This window comes from Monodelphis domestica, chromosome 5 (genome assembly GCF_027887165.1).
Source record: "Monodelphis domestica isolate mMonDom1 chromosome 5, mMonDom1.pri, whole genome shotgun sequence".
NCBI classification, from domain to species: domain Eukaryota; kingdom Metazoa; phylum Chordata; class Mammalia; order Didelphimorphia; family Didelphidae; genus Monodelphis; species Monodelphis domestica.
In genome coordinates this window covers 94,506,092-94,521,384 of record NC_077231.1, presented here as the reverse complement: position 1 = coordinate 94,521,384, position 15,293 = coordinate 94,506,092, and the positions used below count along the sequence as shown (strand labels likewise).

Sequence of the window (15,293 nt, the reverse complement as noted above, 5' to 3'; positions counted from 1 at the left end):
GCCCAAATTGTACCTTCAAGCTGCTTGTGAGCACCCCCTACCCCAGCATTACCCCAGACAGCAGAGGGAGGAAGTGCTCACATTGGTCCACTGGGCAAAAGGACTGGGCACGTGAACATTGTTCTTAGGCACAGTGGAGTTGGGGAATGGAGCAGCCCCCTCTAGCACGCTGGGGTATGTGTGCCACATCTTCACCAACATGGACCTGATCCCTCTTCCACAGGATAATCCTTCATGGATAGAAAGACCTTCTCTTTCCTTGTCTAAATCAGAATTCCTCATCTTTTCCTACTCCCAAATTTCCTATTACAAACTAGGGTTCATCACCTCCTCACTTACACTTGCCACACATATCCAGGTAGAAATGAAAAAATGAAACATGGGGGGATGGGGATGCTGGTGGCACATTTATTAAAAGCTTACTGGTGGGCCAAGCATTGTGCTAAATAAGCACTGGAGATACGAAATATAAAACTCAAAGAGTATTGCCCTCGTGGGACTTACATTCTAATGGGGAGACAACACATAGAGAACGTTTCAGCTGCCAGTCTGGTGGAAGGTCCCATGGCCCTTAGAGGGCAACAGCAAAGCAGATGGTCAGGCTGATTCTTTAATGTCAACATTACTGAAAAAAATATCAGTTTCTGATAACCATGGATTTTGGTGGCAAGAACTTTCTTTCCTGGATAACTGTGGCCAGGTAACATCTCCCCAGGGGCTGCTTCCTAGATGATGGCTACAGGCAATGGGCTGGAAGCATTGTTCTTCCTAGTCTCTTGAGTATAGGGTTCTGCCTAACTCCCTTGGGGTCTAAGGGGGAATGGTGGTCAAGGTGGTAGTGGCAATTTTCCTGGCACATGCTGCCTCCTGCTTCTTCTTCAGAAGGCCTTGTTATTTCCTCTTGACCTCATGACATCTCTCATACAACCTCTTCTCCCTCTACTTGTACAGTCACTTAGCAGCCCTGGAATATAGTGCAAGCCCTCATCTCTGGCTTACCCTATTGTAATAGCCTCTTGTTGGTCAACTTGCATCATTCTAGTCCTTCCTCCATTCAACTGACAAAAAGATTTTCTGTTTCTGACCCTATTGCTCATCCATTCAATAAACTACAGTGTCTCTCTGCGACCTAAGGAATCAAATATAAAGTACTCTGGCATTTAAATCCTGAACAAGTTGGCCCCTTCCCATCTTTCTACTCTTCTTATGCTTTATTTCTCTCCATGCTCTCTGTAATCTGGATACATCAGCCTACATACTTTTACAAATAACACCCTGTCCCCTGAGAATAGAAGCTCCTTGAGGTCAGGGGCTGTTTCATTTTTGTCTTTGTACCAACAGCACCTAGAAGAGGCTCTTAATAAATGTTTAGTGATTGCTTGTTTGATAAATAATAGATTTAGGAAGGAAATGGGAGTTAAAGGGAGAGATGTATGGCTAAGAGATTTAGGTCAGAAAGAGGAATTCCAGAGCTGATGATCTTGGAAGTGACACCATCATCGGTGTGATTTACACTATTGTCATAAATATTCATGCCCCCAATTATAAGAACAGGGTTGGGTAGAAAAGATTGATCCAGGTACTGAACCATAAAGAAAAGAGGCTGACCTGGAGGCTGCTGGTCTACTATTGTGCCTAGGATCTGAGGGAATTGAGAGAGGCTCTAAGGTAGAAACTTATCTTGACCCAATGTTTCACAGTGCATGAAAGGAGGAACATCCCACCCTAGAAATAATGTATAGGAGATGTTGTTTTCCTCTCAAGATACACAAGAGTGTGAACTTAAAAGATGCAGAATGAAAGGAGTTTATTATGAATCATCAAAAATTCCAAAAGCCATCCTGGAATGGAAGAGCAGAGGAAAATCAGAACTGATAGTGGGGCTGGATGGAGCTGGATAGGGATGAGAATACAAGGAGAGATAAAATGGGAAAAGATGTTCATCCTAACAGAATGGACTCTGAATAACCAAGATAAGATGGTAAGGAGGTGGGAGGGGCCACCAAGCTGCACTCTGGCCTTCTCTATGATATCCTAGAAAGCTCTTCATCCTGAACAGTCACTTCTGCCCTGGAATTCATAATACTTCTAGAGGCCTTTCTGCCCCTTCTCCCCCATTGGATGGCTCTTCTTGTAAAATGAGATCATATTTGTAAAAGCTTTTGTGCCTGGCACATAGTAGGTGCTTAATAAATGCTTGTTGCCTCCCAGAACCTCCATTTAATGAGGGCACCCAGCCCAGCCATTTGTTCATTTCCACCAAGTTGGATCTGTCCATCATCTCCATCCCTCCTTCCAACTTCCTTTTATATATTGTCTTTCCTCATTAGAATGTAAGTTCCTTGAGAGTAGAAACTGTTTTTGCTTGGATTTCCAGCACATAGTAAACACTTAATAAATACTTGTTGACTGACTGACTGCATCGGCAATGGCAGTGGGGGGGGACTAGTGTCACTCCAAATTTTGTCTCTAAATATTGGGGGTTGGGGGTGAAGGTGAGTGAAAGCATCTCAGGTACAGTCATTTCTACTATTGTTTAGCTCTGTGTGCAATAGGCTTGCTGACTTGGTGTTTCTGTGTGAGAGGGACAGAGATAAAGATAAGCAACCAGAATAGTAAACACCTAAGGGTTGTGGGACCCAAGCCAGACTGAACATTTGTTCTGTAGCTTTGTTCCCATATGGTGGCCAAAAGGGACACCCATCAGATATTCTGAATGTTAAAAAGAAATCTTCAACTCTCAGTCTTTGAGCTAATAGATTGTCCTGGTACCTTTGGCTCCCTGGGACTTACGATGTCTAATGGATCTGCTTTGGATCTTTAGAAAGATGTGATTCAACTTTGGGCAGATCCTTTACTGAAAGAAAACTGTTGAAATGATTATCATTGTCCAAAATTAAATGATCATCTGGGTTGAGAGATAGTGAGCCCCCTAACACCAGAAATGTTCATTTAGAGACTACCCAATGACTTGTCAAAGGTGATGTAAATGGGAGCTCATAATTTGGGCCAGACAAGTTCTGACATTTCTTTGATTCTTAAGATTCTTTGATTCTCTAACATAGGTATGAAGAATCCACATTCTGATCTTTTTTTTTAAACCCTTACATTCCATCTTGGAATCAATGCTGTGCATTGGTTCCAAGACAGAAAAGTGGCAAGGGCTAGGCAATATAGCTAAGAGGTGTCTGAAACCAGGTTTGAACCCAGATACCTCCTGACTGTAGGCCTGGCTCTCAATCCACTGCATCACCTTGCTACCTTCCTCCAATCCTTTTAATACATAAAATCTTCATTTCATTCTTGAGATAAATGTCTGATATTATCCTCATTTTATCATTATTCAAATTAAAATGTCAAATAAGTATGTTCAACCTCATAGGATAAGTCATTCTTGAATGTGACTGACTTATGACCACTAGTCTGACCTAGGACATTTCCTGATGTGTTCTGGTTTCACATTCTTGTGGTCTTCTCTTGCTTCCTTTGGAAGTTTGGTGAGCCATCTGTCAGTTTTGTTGAGGCAACCCTTTAAGATTTAGTTAGCCTCATTTCATCCATCTATCCCATCCCCTATATTCCTTGAGATAAAACCCTTGTGAGAGATAAAGTTGCAGTGAATGTTAACCTCATAGATATCAGAAAATGCTATTGCTGTCTGAAGTAATTGTAAGATCACCAGATTAGCTGTAAATGGGAGCAACAGTTTGTAGAGACCTACAAAGTAATTCAACAGAACGAGTCCATACAAATTAATGGTGGTCAGAATGTTTCTATGCAAAAAGATTTTCCCTAATTGTATTTCTTTTACTATTGTAATGGGAAAAAATTTTACTGAAATCTGTTTGCTTTGTCTGCCTTCTTTGATTTTAGGAATGGAACATTGCTAAGCTTTCCATTGAATATGATTCTGAACCTTTTGGGAAGGAACGAGATGCAGCTATTAAGAAACTGGCCAGTGAGGCAGGAGTGGAAGTCATTGTACGAATTTCACATACTCTGTATGACCTAGACAAGTAAGTTCTGTGGCAGGATCTTAAAAACATGACTTCAAATGGTTATTAACAAAAGATAGTTACCAAGTTGGTATCCCAAAGAGATTAAAAAAAACCATAAAAGGAAATGATCTATATGTATAAAAATATTTAAACCAATGCTTTTTAGTTATTAGAGAATAGCTGAGTAAATTATAGTAAATTATAATAATGGAATACTATTGTGCTATAAGAAATTAAAAGCAAGGGAGCAGCTGGGTGGCTCAGTGGATTGAGAGTCAGGCCCAGAGATGGGAGGTCCTGGGTTCCAATCTGGCCTTGGACACTTCCGAGCTGTGCGACCCTGGGCAAGTCTCTTAACCCCCATTGCCTAGCCCTTAACAGTGTTCTGCCTTGGAACCATTACACAGTATTGATTCCAAGGTGGAAGGTAAGGGTTTTAGAAGGGAAAAAAAGGAGAAGGAGAAGGAAAGAAAGAAATGAAATGAAAAGCAGGAAGAGCTCAGAAAAACCTGGAAAGATTTACATAAACTAATGCAATGAAAGAAGCAGAACCAGGAGAACATTGTAAAACACAGTGACAGGAATACTATACAGTAAACAGCTATGAATAACTTAGCTATTATTCTCAACAAAACTATTCCATAGGACTCATTTTTAAAAATGAGTCCAGACCAAAGCAAACTTTTTTTCACTTTCTTAATTTTTTAAAATTTGTGTTTCCTTCCATAAAAGGATAAATATGGGAAAATGTTTTATGTGACCGCACATGTAAAATCTATATACGATTGCTTACTATCTCAAGGAGGGTTGAAGGGAGACAATGAGAAAATTCAAGACTCAATATTCGTTGAAAAAGATTGGAAACTGTTTTTACATGTAATTGGGGGGAAATTAAATTAAATTTAAAAAAAAACTATATGCAAGCCTAGAGACAGGAGGTCCTAGGTTCAAAATGTGGCTTCAAACAATTCCTGGCTGTGTGGCCTGTGGAAGTCACTTAATCCCCTTTGCCCTTACCACTCTTCTGCCTTGGAACCAATACACAGTACTGATCCTAAGATGGAAGGCAAGGGTTTAAAATATATGTGTGTGTGTGTGTGTGTGTGTGTGTGTGTGTCTGTGTGTCTGTGTCTGTGTCTGTGTCTGTGTGTCTGTGTATGTATGTATGTATGTATGTATGTATATGAATGCGTGAATATTTATTAAGTACTTGCCATGTGCCAGGCACTGTGCTTAAGCATGATTTAAACATTCCTATCTTATTCTGCATCTTTGTCCCCTCTATTCCCCCTGCTTGGAATGCCCTGCCCCTCTCCTCTCTGCCCATCCAGAAAATGCCATCATCAGGAATCCAAGGTCAGCTTTCAAAGAATTTCTCATCATGCAGCTAAACCAGGAACTGTACTATTCATCTGCTTAGCTAAAAGGAAATTACCAGCTGCTGTATATACAGCTATGGTAGGCCTTCTATGGTAGGCCTGTTTGCCTGCCTGCTGCCTGCAATCTCAGAGCAGCAGGTGGCCACTTAGAATATATATATATATTTTTTTTTATTTTCTCCCCAATTACATGTAAAAAAAGTTTTTAACATTTAAAAATAATTTTTGAGTTCCAGATTCTCTCCCTCCCTTCCCTCTCCCCGAGATAGTAAACAATCTGATGTAGATTTTACATGTACAATCATATAAAACCTGTGGCCACTTCTTTCTGACTCAGAGTGATCAATCCATCCTGACCAGCAGTAGGATTTGTCTGTACCTCATTGGACGCTTGGGCATATTTTGCCTTGAAATATCTCATGTAGGGTTGTTAAAATCTATGTGAGTGTATTTTGCCCTAATAAACTAATGAGCTTGGGGGGGTGGGGAGGGGAGTGGCAGGGAACTGTCACAAATTAGTACTACAAAATTTTTTGCCTTACCAGTCTGCATTGGCTTACTTTATACCAAAGAAATTTATTTCATGTCTTTGCAAAAATAATTACAGCAGAAAATAATTCTGCTATTGACCTACCAAACGTCCTGATTTGTATCTAGAATTCCAGATACCTTTGATAATGAACTTTCAGTTTGCTCCCTTGTAGCAAGGTTTTACTTTTGGTTTCAACTCATTCATATTAGCAGAAAGATAAAGAATGTATTGAGCATTATTGAACCATTTTGTTCCCTTCTCTTGTATGTGTGATTGTGTATGTAATGAAGAAAGGTAGGTTGATTTGAGACCTTTCTAAATGTCATGTTAGTTAGAATCTGAACCATGAATGATGGTGAGATTAGCTGGTTAAATGAGTCAGTAGATCACAAAGGGAAAGACAAATTTTTATTTTATGTTTTTTGGAGAAAAGTTGAAAGGGAGCAGGATAGGATCAAAAGGTATGCCACACATAGGTGTCTCCTTCCTGAATATGGATTCTTACTAACTACTGTGAATGAGTTTCATTTTCTAGCTGGAGATGACCCAGAAAGAAGTTTATTGAGGATTAGTTTTATCTTTAGGGTTTTTAAAAATTCATACTAAAATAGGTTTATTCTCTTTTTATACTAATGCCAGACTTCCCTCCCTTCCCCCCTTATACTACAGGATCATAGAATTGAATGGTGGACAACCACCTCTGACATATAAAAGATTCCAAACTCTGATCAGCAAAATGGAACCATTAGCGACTCCAGTGGAGACAATCACACCTGAAGTGATGCACAAGTGTGTAACACCTCTCTCAGATGAACATGATGAAAAATATGGTGTGCCCTCACTAGAAGAACTAGGTATGTTGAAGCAGTTTCTGATTTGAAGGACACAGAGGGCCAGAATGAGGTTGGGTGAGGCCAATTTAGGAATTGTTTTTTCTTGGCTATGAATATTGGTTATAAAAATTTTGTTTTCCTTTTTTTTTTTCTGACAAGGGATTGGTGGAGGAGGTGAGGAGGGATTGAGCTGCAAAAGATAAGAAAGAAAAGAAGGTCATTGTGGCATCTTTTTTAAAAATTTTAGAGAAAAAAAAGAGAATGAGGCATAGACAAGCAGACACTTGAGAAGCTCTAAGTTGAAATTACATACTTAAAAGGAAAAGGCAGCTGTCCAACCATCCAATCAATACACATTTATTAAGCACCTACTGTGTGTCAGCACTCTGCTAAATACTGACCAGAATAGAGCTGCAGCTTCCCATAATAATCCTCCTCCTCTTCAGCTATGTTGCAAGAATGCCCATTTTCTTGGGTGTTCTGTATAAAATAAAAATTTTTTAAATCAGCAGTTTTAACTGTGGGATTTAAGAGGTAGATTTCAGCCACAACATCCAACCTTTTGCCATCTCACCAATGACTACATCTACCAAATAAGGAAAATGAAAAATGTTCAATGCAAGTCTGAAGCTAACAAGTTTTCACTGTAGGTGTCTATATCTGTATGCCATGAGAGGTGTGACACAGCCTTTTGAATGCAAGTCTACAGGACAGGGCCAACAAGGTTTTCTTAACTGTTTACTCTGGGCCAGCACTGAGGAGACTCTCTAGGAACTCACATTCTGATGGGGACAACACAGAAACCGCTCTGAAAAAACTACATAGATGCAGGATCATTTGTCACCATCATCTGAAAGGGAAGGCACTAACAATAGGAGGAGTTAGGCAAGGACTCTTGCACTGGAACTTGAAGGAGGCCAGAGAAGCTAGGAGGTGGAGATGAGGAGAGAGAGAATAGACTCAGTGTTGGACAGAATGAGTTTAAGGGCATCTGATTCTGAGTGTTCAATATTGAGTTGGAGATGTGAAGCTTAAACTTAAGAGAGAGTGTAAATGTCAGCATTGAAATGAGCATTGAAACCTTGGGAGCGAATGAGTTCCCCAGCTGAAATAGTAGGGAGACAAAAAGAGAGGAATCTTCATCTTTATTCAGCAACTTCTTTTCATGAATAGAATGCTAGTGGTAGAATCAGAAAGACCTGAATTCAAATCCCACATCTGATAGTACCATGTGACCACTGAGATCCAAGTCTGTTTCTCTACTTAGTAGAGACTGTAATACCGGTGTTATTTTTGTTACATGATAGTTGTGAGAATCAAATGATATTTATGTAGAGCAATTTTTCAAGCATTAAAGTGCTTTACAGAAGTCCTTTGTATCCATATAATTGCTGGTTATATCAATCGTTTAACATTTGCTAAGTACCTACTATGTGCCAGGCATTGTGCTATGTGCTGCTACATGTAGAACACATATTTCCTCTTGTCTCTGACTGCCTGGCTTTTAAAGATGTCTTTTCTGTTTCCATAGGCTTTGATACAGATGGTTTACCTTCTGCAGTGTGGCCTGGTGGGGAAACAGAAGCCCTCACGCGCTTGGAGAGACATTTAGAAAGAAAAGTATGGTGATAACTGCTCTCTTGCTAAACTAGCATTTTAAGAATGGTTTCTTGCCCTCCATTAAAAAAAAAAAACTGGGGAGGGATAGTGGTTGCCAGGTTCCTATGATATATGAGCAGAAAATTCTAAGATAGTTTGGACTTAGCTAGATGGCTCAGCGGATAGAAAGCCAGACCTGGAGTCAAGAGGTCCTGGGTTCATATATATGACCTCAGACTCTTCCTGGCTGTGTGATCCTGAGTAAGTCACTTAACCCTAATTGCTTAGTCCTTACTGCTCTTCTGCCTTGGAGCTAATACTTAGTATCAATTCTAAGATGAAAATTAAGAGTTTACTTTTTTAAAAAGAGATTTGAACTTGACTAGGCAAAGCCAAGCTAGATTGAGCAGTAAGGATTTTAGCTACCTTGATTTCTACTGTGCAAAATGGTCCATCCCCTTAACCCTGAGCTGTGGTTACCTATATGAGTACATCAGCTCATTTTTCTGACCTGTCACTGTCTCTCTGGGACTTTGTGCTCTCTGTGCACTAAGTGATATCCAGTATCTGTATTCATGACCAGAGGGAGGCCATCTCCCTTCTTCTCCCTAACCATAACCTCATCAGATAGACTAATATTTCAGAGATCACTAAAGAAGACTCACCCCCATGTGGAAAGTTCTACTTTTCCAAGAGGGTGAGCCAGGTGGTATTGCCAGAACAGAGGTGTTACCTTCTTGTCTGCCATTATTCTTGCTAACATGGCCTAGATAGCTGTTGTAGGAACTAAGTTTTATCCACCAAGATTGGCTGCATCAAAGAATGATTTTGAACACTTCTCTACATGCAGAAAAAACAACTAAGTGTGGGATTCTTTGTGACTTAGGCTTGGGTAGCAAACTTTGAAAGACCAAGAATGAATGCGAATTCTCTTCTGGCAAGCCCAACAGGACTCAGTCCTTACCTGCGATTTGGCTGTTTGTCTTGTCGCCTATTTTACTTCAAGTTGACTGACCTTTACAAGAAGGTAGGTCCCTCATTGTGGTCTTCTGAGCTTAGCCATCAGCCACTCCAGTGACAAGATGTTCATGGCATTCTGCTTTCTCGTTGCCAGGTAAAGAAGAACAGCTCTCCTCCCCTCTCTCTTTATGGGCAGCTCTTGTGGCGTGAATTTTTCTACACGGCAGCCACAAACAACCCACGCTTTGATAAAATGGAAGGGAACCCCATCTGTGTTCAGATTCCCTGGGATAGGAACCCCGAGGCACTAGCCAAGTGGGCTGAAGGCAGGACAGGCTTCCCCTGGATTGATGCCATCATGACCCAGCTACGTCAGGAGGGTTGGATTCACCATTTGGCCAGACATGCTGTTGCCTGCTTCCTGACACGAGGGGACCTATGGATTAGCTGGGAGGAAGGAATGAAGGTCAGCTCTCTCTTTATTAAACTAACCTCAACTTAACTTGGCACTCGAGAATCCCATTCCACTCCAGCAAGCAGTTTTCTTTAGATTGCTGAACTGGCAAGTCAAGAGAAAACCAAGTTCTGGTTCTAGAGCTCTGTCACAGGCAGATGATATGACCTTGGAGAAGTCATTTCTCTCAGTGGGCTTCCTGGAGAAGATGGAATAAAACCTGTGTGGCCTGAAGGCAGAAAAACCAGGCAGTGAGGATGAGAAGGGAGAGCATTCTAGGTCTACTGAAAACCCCAGGGTGGCCTGTTGTATTCCAGGCCACAGAATATGGAATGGGGAAGGAACATATAGGAAGACTGGGAAGGCAGGAAGGAGCCAGGCCAGGAGGAACTCTAAAAGCCAGACCAGAGCACTTTACATTGCTTTCTTCATTGGAAGACAAACTGAGTGGGGGAGGCTTGAGGCAAGCAGACCACCCCATCAGCTATTGCTGTGGGCACAGCATGAGATGATGAAGGCCTGTACCAGAGGGAAAGCCCAATTGTGTTCATAATTTATTTCACTTTTTAGAATATATATAAAAAATTATCAAAGTTATCAAATAAATTCTCTCACATGAAAAAGTTGGAATAATAACACATCTCAAGATAAATCTCTTAGTAATCTAATGATGGTAGCTCTGGATGAGTAAAATCATATTTGAGAATGTAATTTCCCCCAGCCCCCAAAAAAGTAATCCCCCGACCTCTGCTGGGACCTCCACGGGAAGAGGGCCAGACTGATCTCTCTTCTTTTTGTGACATTTCAAATACTTGCAAGATATTGTGCTGTTCTCTCCTGCTACACCCTGAGTCTTCTCCATAATAATATATCCCCAGTTCTTTCAATCCAATCTGCCAATTCAGAAAACCTCATTTTACAAGATGTGAATTCCAAACAGATCCAGAACATATAGGGAAGTGACCAGATACAATGGCCAAAGCCCCATCCTCTGCAGCCATCAGGCTTTTCAGCTTACCAGCCCCGTCTCCCAGGGGCTTCAAAGCATAGCCCTCGATGCATGGCCTGGTATGTTCAGTGATGAGAGAGGATTAAATTCCCAGTCCTAGAAATTGTCAGTTTCCGAGTTGGCAGGAAGCTCCGAGGTCATCTGGCCAGGACTGCCCCTCCTAACATCAGGATGGTATTGGAAACCAGGCAGCTGCAAAGATGTCCCTGTTTCATGAGGCAGCCCATTCCCCTTTGGGGAAACTCTAATATGTTAAGTTCTTCCCTGTCAGGATCAGCTCCATTCCTTATTCTAATTTTTCTTACTTCTAGCAGCCACTCAGGCATTTACAGATGTGCTCCCTCCCAAAGGTTCTTTTCCTCAGGATTACCTTCCCCACACCCAGCATAACATCCCTCCTCTCTAAACTGCCTGGGACCTTATCAAACCCCCAAGTATTTTTCATATGAACTACCATTCAGCCAGATCTCCCTCCTGTTCTTGTGCAGCAATTTTCAGGTGCTTTTCAGTCCTCAGTGCCACATTTTGACATTTAATTGGGTTGTTCAAAGCTACAGCGAGCTCTAAAAGTCCCCATTCTGTCATGTCTTATATTAGTGTTCCCCTTTAGTGTTTCATCATTTGAAGAGCTGATTAGCACACTGCCTGTACCTCTTTGGCCAAATCATTGATGAAAATGTTTAGCTCAGCAGAGCCGGGGTGAGATTCTGGGCCACGCTGTCCCAGCTGACATCATTCCTCTTATCATGAGCTGATACTTGGACAGCACTGAGCTCAGGGCCTGCCACTAAGGAGGCTTTCTAGAAATGCTAGCTGCTGCTGTGATTATTCTCTTAACCAATACTGCATATTAAATCTAATGACAATTCACAAATAGAGAGCTGTAGCAGATATGGGTTTATTTAGGTTCAGTGGATAGACAGCTAGGCCTGGAGATGGGAGGTTCTGGGTTCCAATCTGGCCTCAGACACTTTCTAGCAGCATGACCCTGAGCAGGCCACTTAACCCCCATTGCCTAGCCCTTTCACTCTTCTGCTTTGGAACCATACACAGTGTTGATTCTAAGACAGAAAATAAGGGTTATGTTAAAAAAAAAGTGAAATGACTTTTTCACCTCTAGCTGATAGGTATCTCCTCACTCCTAAGTCTTGGGCTCTTCCCCCGATGGTCATTTTCAGTCCCCAAATTCTAACTTCTTGTTCCTATGAATATCTCAAGAATCCTGCCCTGTGCCTCCCAGTCAGCCACTCTAACACTCCTATATCAAAAAGGAAATTAAGTTAGTTTGGCAAGATTTCCAACACATTTTAAATGTCTCCCAATGGATCAGGCAAATAACAGTGACAACAACAAGGGGGAAAACTTTGTCAAGGACTGTGCTAATAAATCCTGGGATGGGGGCTGGGGCAAAAGTGCATGTATGGCATATACATATATGTGAGAATGTGTCTGTGTGGTGAGTAGAAAAAGAATGAGCATAAAGGAGAAGAAAGAGTTAGAAGGGGAAAGGAAAGCCCAAAAGAAGATCCCATGTTTTTCATGGGTGTCACTCTTGCTGGTCCTATGAATGGACATCCTCCACTCTTAGATAAAGTGAGCAAATGTGAGAGGCAGCTAGATACTGCTTGTGGTTTTCTGTATACAGCTCCCAGTAATGCCTCTATTGAGGAAGGAAGCCGAGAATAGGAACAAAAGGGTTTGGGGAGAATGGACAGGAGTGAGGAGGTCATCTGTCATAATTAGAGTCCTAGGAGTGGGAGGGCCTTTTTTTTATTGGGGGGGGGGTCAAAGTGCCTTTTAAACGGTATAAAAACAATCTTCCCCATGGCCTTTTCTATCACCTGGACTCATGGAGACAGCTAGTGATTGGGCCTTAATCAGAACGACCCAGTGGGTTTGCAGTTCAGAATGTGGAGAGAGGCAGGACAGAGCAGCCACCTCAGGAGGCCTCATTTGGTTATAAGACCTTGATTTTTTTCCTTCTCCAAAAACAAAAAAGGATGACTGTTCCAATCCCCACGTGCCCCTCCAAAGGCTCCATTAATACTCTGCTGTTGTTTCTGAAGGTCTTTGAAGAGCTGCTGCTTGACGCTGACTGGAGTATCAATGCAGGGAGCTGGATGTGGCTGTCTTGCAGCTCCTTTTTCCAGCAGTTTTTCCACTGTTATTGTCCTGTTGGCTTTGGTAGGAGAACCGATCCCAATGGAGATTATATCAGGTAACCAGCAGAGGTCACTTCAGGATCAAGGAAGGCTTCCTTCCTCCCTGTGATTAACTCTTAGCAGGCTGCCCTGAGCAAGGGGGAGCACACCTGGGGCTCTGCTCCCTGATGGGAAGTTGAGAATTGGTTAGGATTCTGTGGTGGGACCTTTCTTTAATATTTCTTCTCTTCTCACCCAAAGACGATACCTTCCTGTCCTAAGAGGCTTCCCTGCAAAATATATATATGATCCCTGGAATGCACCAGAAGGTATCCAGAAGGTGGCAAAGTGTTTGATTGGAGTCAATTACCCTAAGCCGATGGTGAACCACGCTGAGGCCAGCCGCCTGAATATTGAAAGGATGAAGCAGATCTATCAGCAGCTCTCTCGATATAGAGGACTGGGTATGTCTATGATTGTCTGGAAGCAGCCAGATGTGTGGCTCTGGCCTGATTCCTGGTTATATTTTAACAGGGAATTATTTCTCTCTTTCACTCCCAACAGGTCTTCTTGCTTCAGTCCCCTCTAACCCAAATGGCAATGGTAGCCTCATGGCCTACACACCTGGAGAAAACATTCCTGGCTGTAGCAGTGGTGGAGGTATGTGTGCATGTGTGTCTCAGGAAACTCCACCTCATTCAGGTGTGGTCCAAGTGGCAGCCCTACAAAGATTACTAGTCTCATGGCTCTTTGCTAAAAAACTGCCTTGAAAGGAAAAATGTGAAGGTGAAAAATAGATTTCCTCACCCTACCACCATCTAATGTATCCACAGATCCCTCAACTGTGGGAAGAGAACACAGGACTTTGTACCTAGTGGAAGTGTTTGTAATTGTTGGTCACTGATCAAATTCGTAGACATTTCCTATAAATATAGTTTAGCTTAGGATAGATGGGATTGAATTGCAAACTGAAGATAAAAAGCATTTCTATGATATAAAATATCATTTTATATTTAATATACTAAGTGAATGCCAGGGCTTGTTACAATCTTTAAAATGTTCATGCCACCCAACTAACAATAGATTTGACTAATTAATTGAGTTGAGGCTTCAAGAAGAAGTCTACATTGAGGGGATCCTAATTTTAAAATTTTTAAAAAGAATATTAAAAATTCTAGAATTTTTGTTGGCAGTAGTCTTTCAATCAAGTATCAATGTAGAGTGAAAGTAGTATTTCTTTTGTTTTCCAAACATTCACATACTGTAATAATAGAATGGTATCTGCTCCTTAAAAAACTAAATATTTTTTAGGGCAGTTAGGTATTACATCGGATAGAGAACCAGGCATGGAGTCTGAAAGACCTGGGTTCAAATTGACCCCAGGTACTTCCTAACTGTGACCCTAGGCAAGTCATTTAACTCTATTTGCCTAGCCCTTACCACTCTTCTGTCTTAGAATTGATACTAAGACAAAAAGTAAGGGGTTTAAAAAATGAATGAATGAATGAATGAATGAATGAATGAATGAATGAATGAATGAATGAATGAATGAATGAAAAAAGAAAAAACCTAAATATTCTTGTAAGAATTTGGCATTTTTATCAGTAGGAGCTCCAGTGGGTGCCAGTGATGGTCAGATACTTCAGGCGTGTGTGCTCCCAGAGCCTCCTACAGGAACCAGTGGTGTTCAGCAACCAGGTATTTCAAAGAACACCTTTTAACTGTTTCAGAATTCTTCACAGAGTGGGTTCTCTTGGAAGCCCACAAAAGAGCTAAGTAGGCAAGAGGAGGGTTGATCAGAGAGTAAGGAGGACACTAGAGAAGGGAAAGGTACAGAGATCCATACACAGTCTTCCTTAGGCTGCCCCACAGAGCCTTCCTTTGGCAGAAAGTAGAACAAAGCAGAACAGGCCAGCCTGCTGAGCAGACTACATTGTGCCTAAGGGCAGGGCCATCCACTGGAGTCCAGATCTTGTCTTCTTTTGACCCAAATGCTGGTGCTTTTCATAGCATTTTACTTGCATTACTGCAACCATTGTGTATATTCTGATGTTGATTCTGCTCTCTTCTGCTATCACCTCAGTCATTAATGTCCTGCCAAATTTCTCTTGAGTTCTTCATTTCACTGTTCCTTCACACTCCCCAATCAATAGGTTTCTGGTGTTGTGTTTTTTTTTTCTGCTACAAAAAAAAAGGACGATAGTAAATATGGTAGAAACAGGGCCTTTTTATGTATTTTTTTTTTATCTGTCTTTGACTTCCTTAGAGTAAATACCCACCAGAAGAGCACTGGGGCTACTGAGGCTCTAAGCGATTTGGTCTCTTTCTAGCTCAGTTTCAAATTGTCCAGAAGGTTTCTAGCTCGACCACCTGTGCCTGTCATCCTCC

General features: G+C 41.5%; 1 protein-coding gene across 4 annotated transcripts in view; it reads left to right on the top strand.

The window, feature by feature from the left end:
• CRY1 (cryptochrome circadian regulator 1) overlaps positions 1-15,293 on the top strand; it is a 51,311-nt gene that overhangs the window by 32,851 nt on the left and 3,167 nt on the right. For 2 of the 4 annotated variants that reach the window (XM_056798813.1, XM_056798811.1), the window contains exons 3-11: positions 3,874-4,016; positions 6,579-6,763; positions 8,274-8,362; positions 9,228-9,368; positions 9,456-9,767; positions 12,831-12,982; positions 13,167-13,369; positions 13,470-13,565; positions 14,514-14,603. In XM_056798813.1, coding sequence (XP_056654791.1) covers positions 3,874-4,016; positions 6,579-6,763; positions 8,274-8,362; positions 9,228-9,368; positions 9,456-9,767; positions 12,831-12,982; positions 13,167-13,369; positions 13,470-13,565; positions 14,514-14,603 — 1,411 coding nt within the window. Of the gene's footprint in view, positions 1-3,873; positions 4,017-6,578; positions 6,764-8,273; positions 8,363-9,227; positions 9,369-9,455; positions 9,768-12,830; positions 12,983-13,166; positions 13,370-13,469; positions 13,566-14,510; positions 14,604-15,293 lie in introns of all 4 variants that reach the window. The other 2 variants (XM_056798812.1, XM_056798810.1) reach the window with 1 other exon arrangement.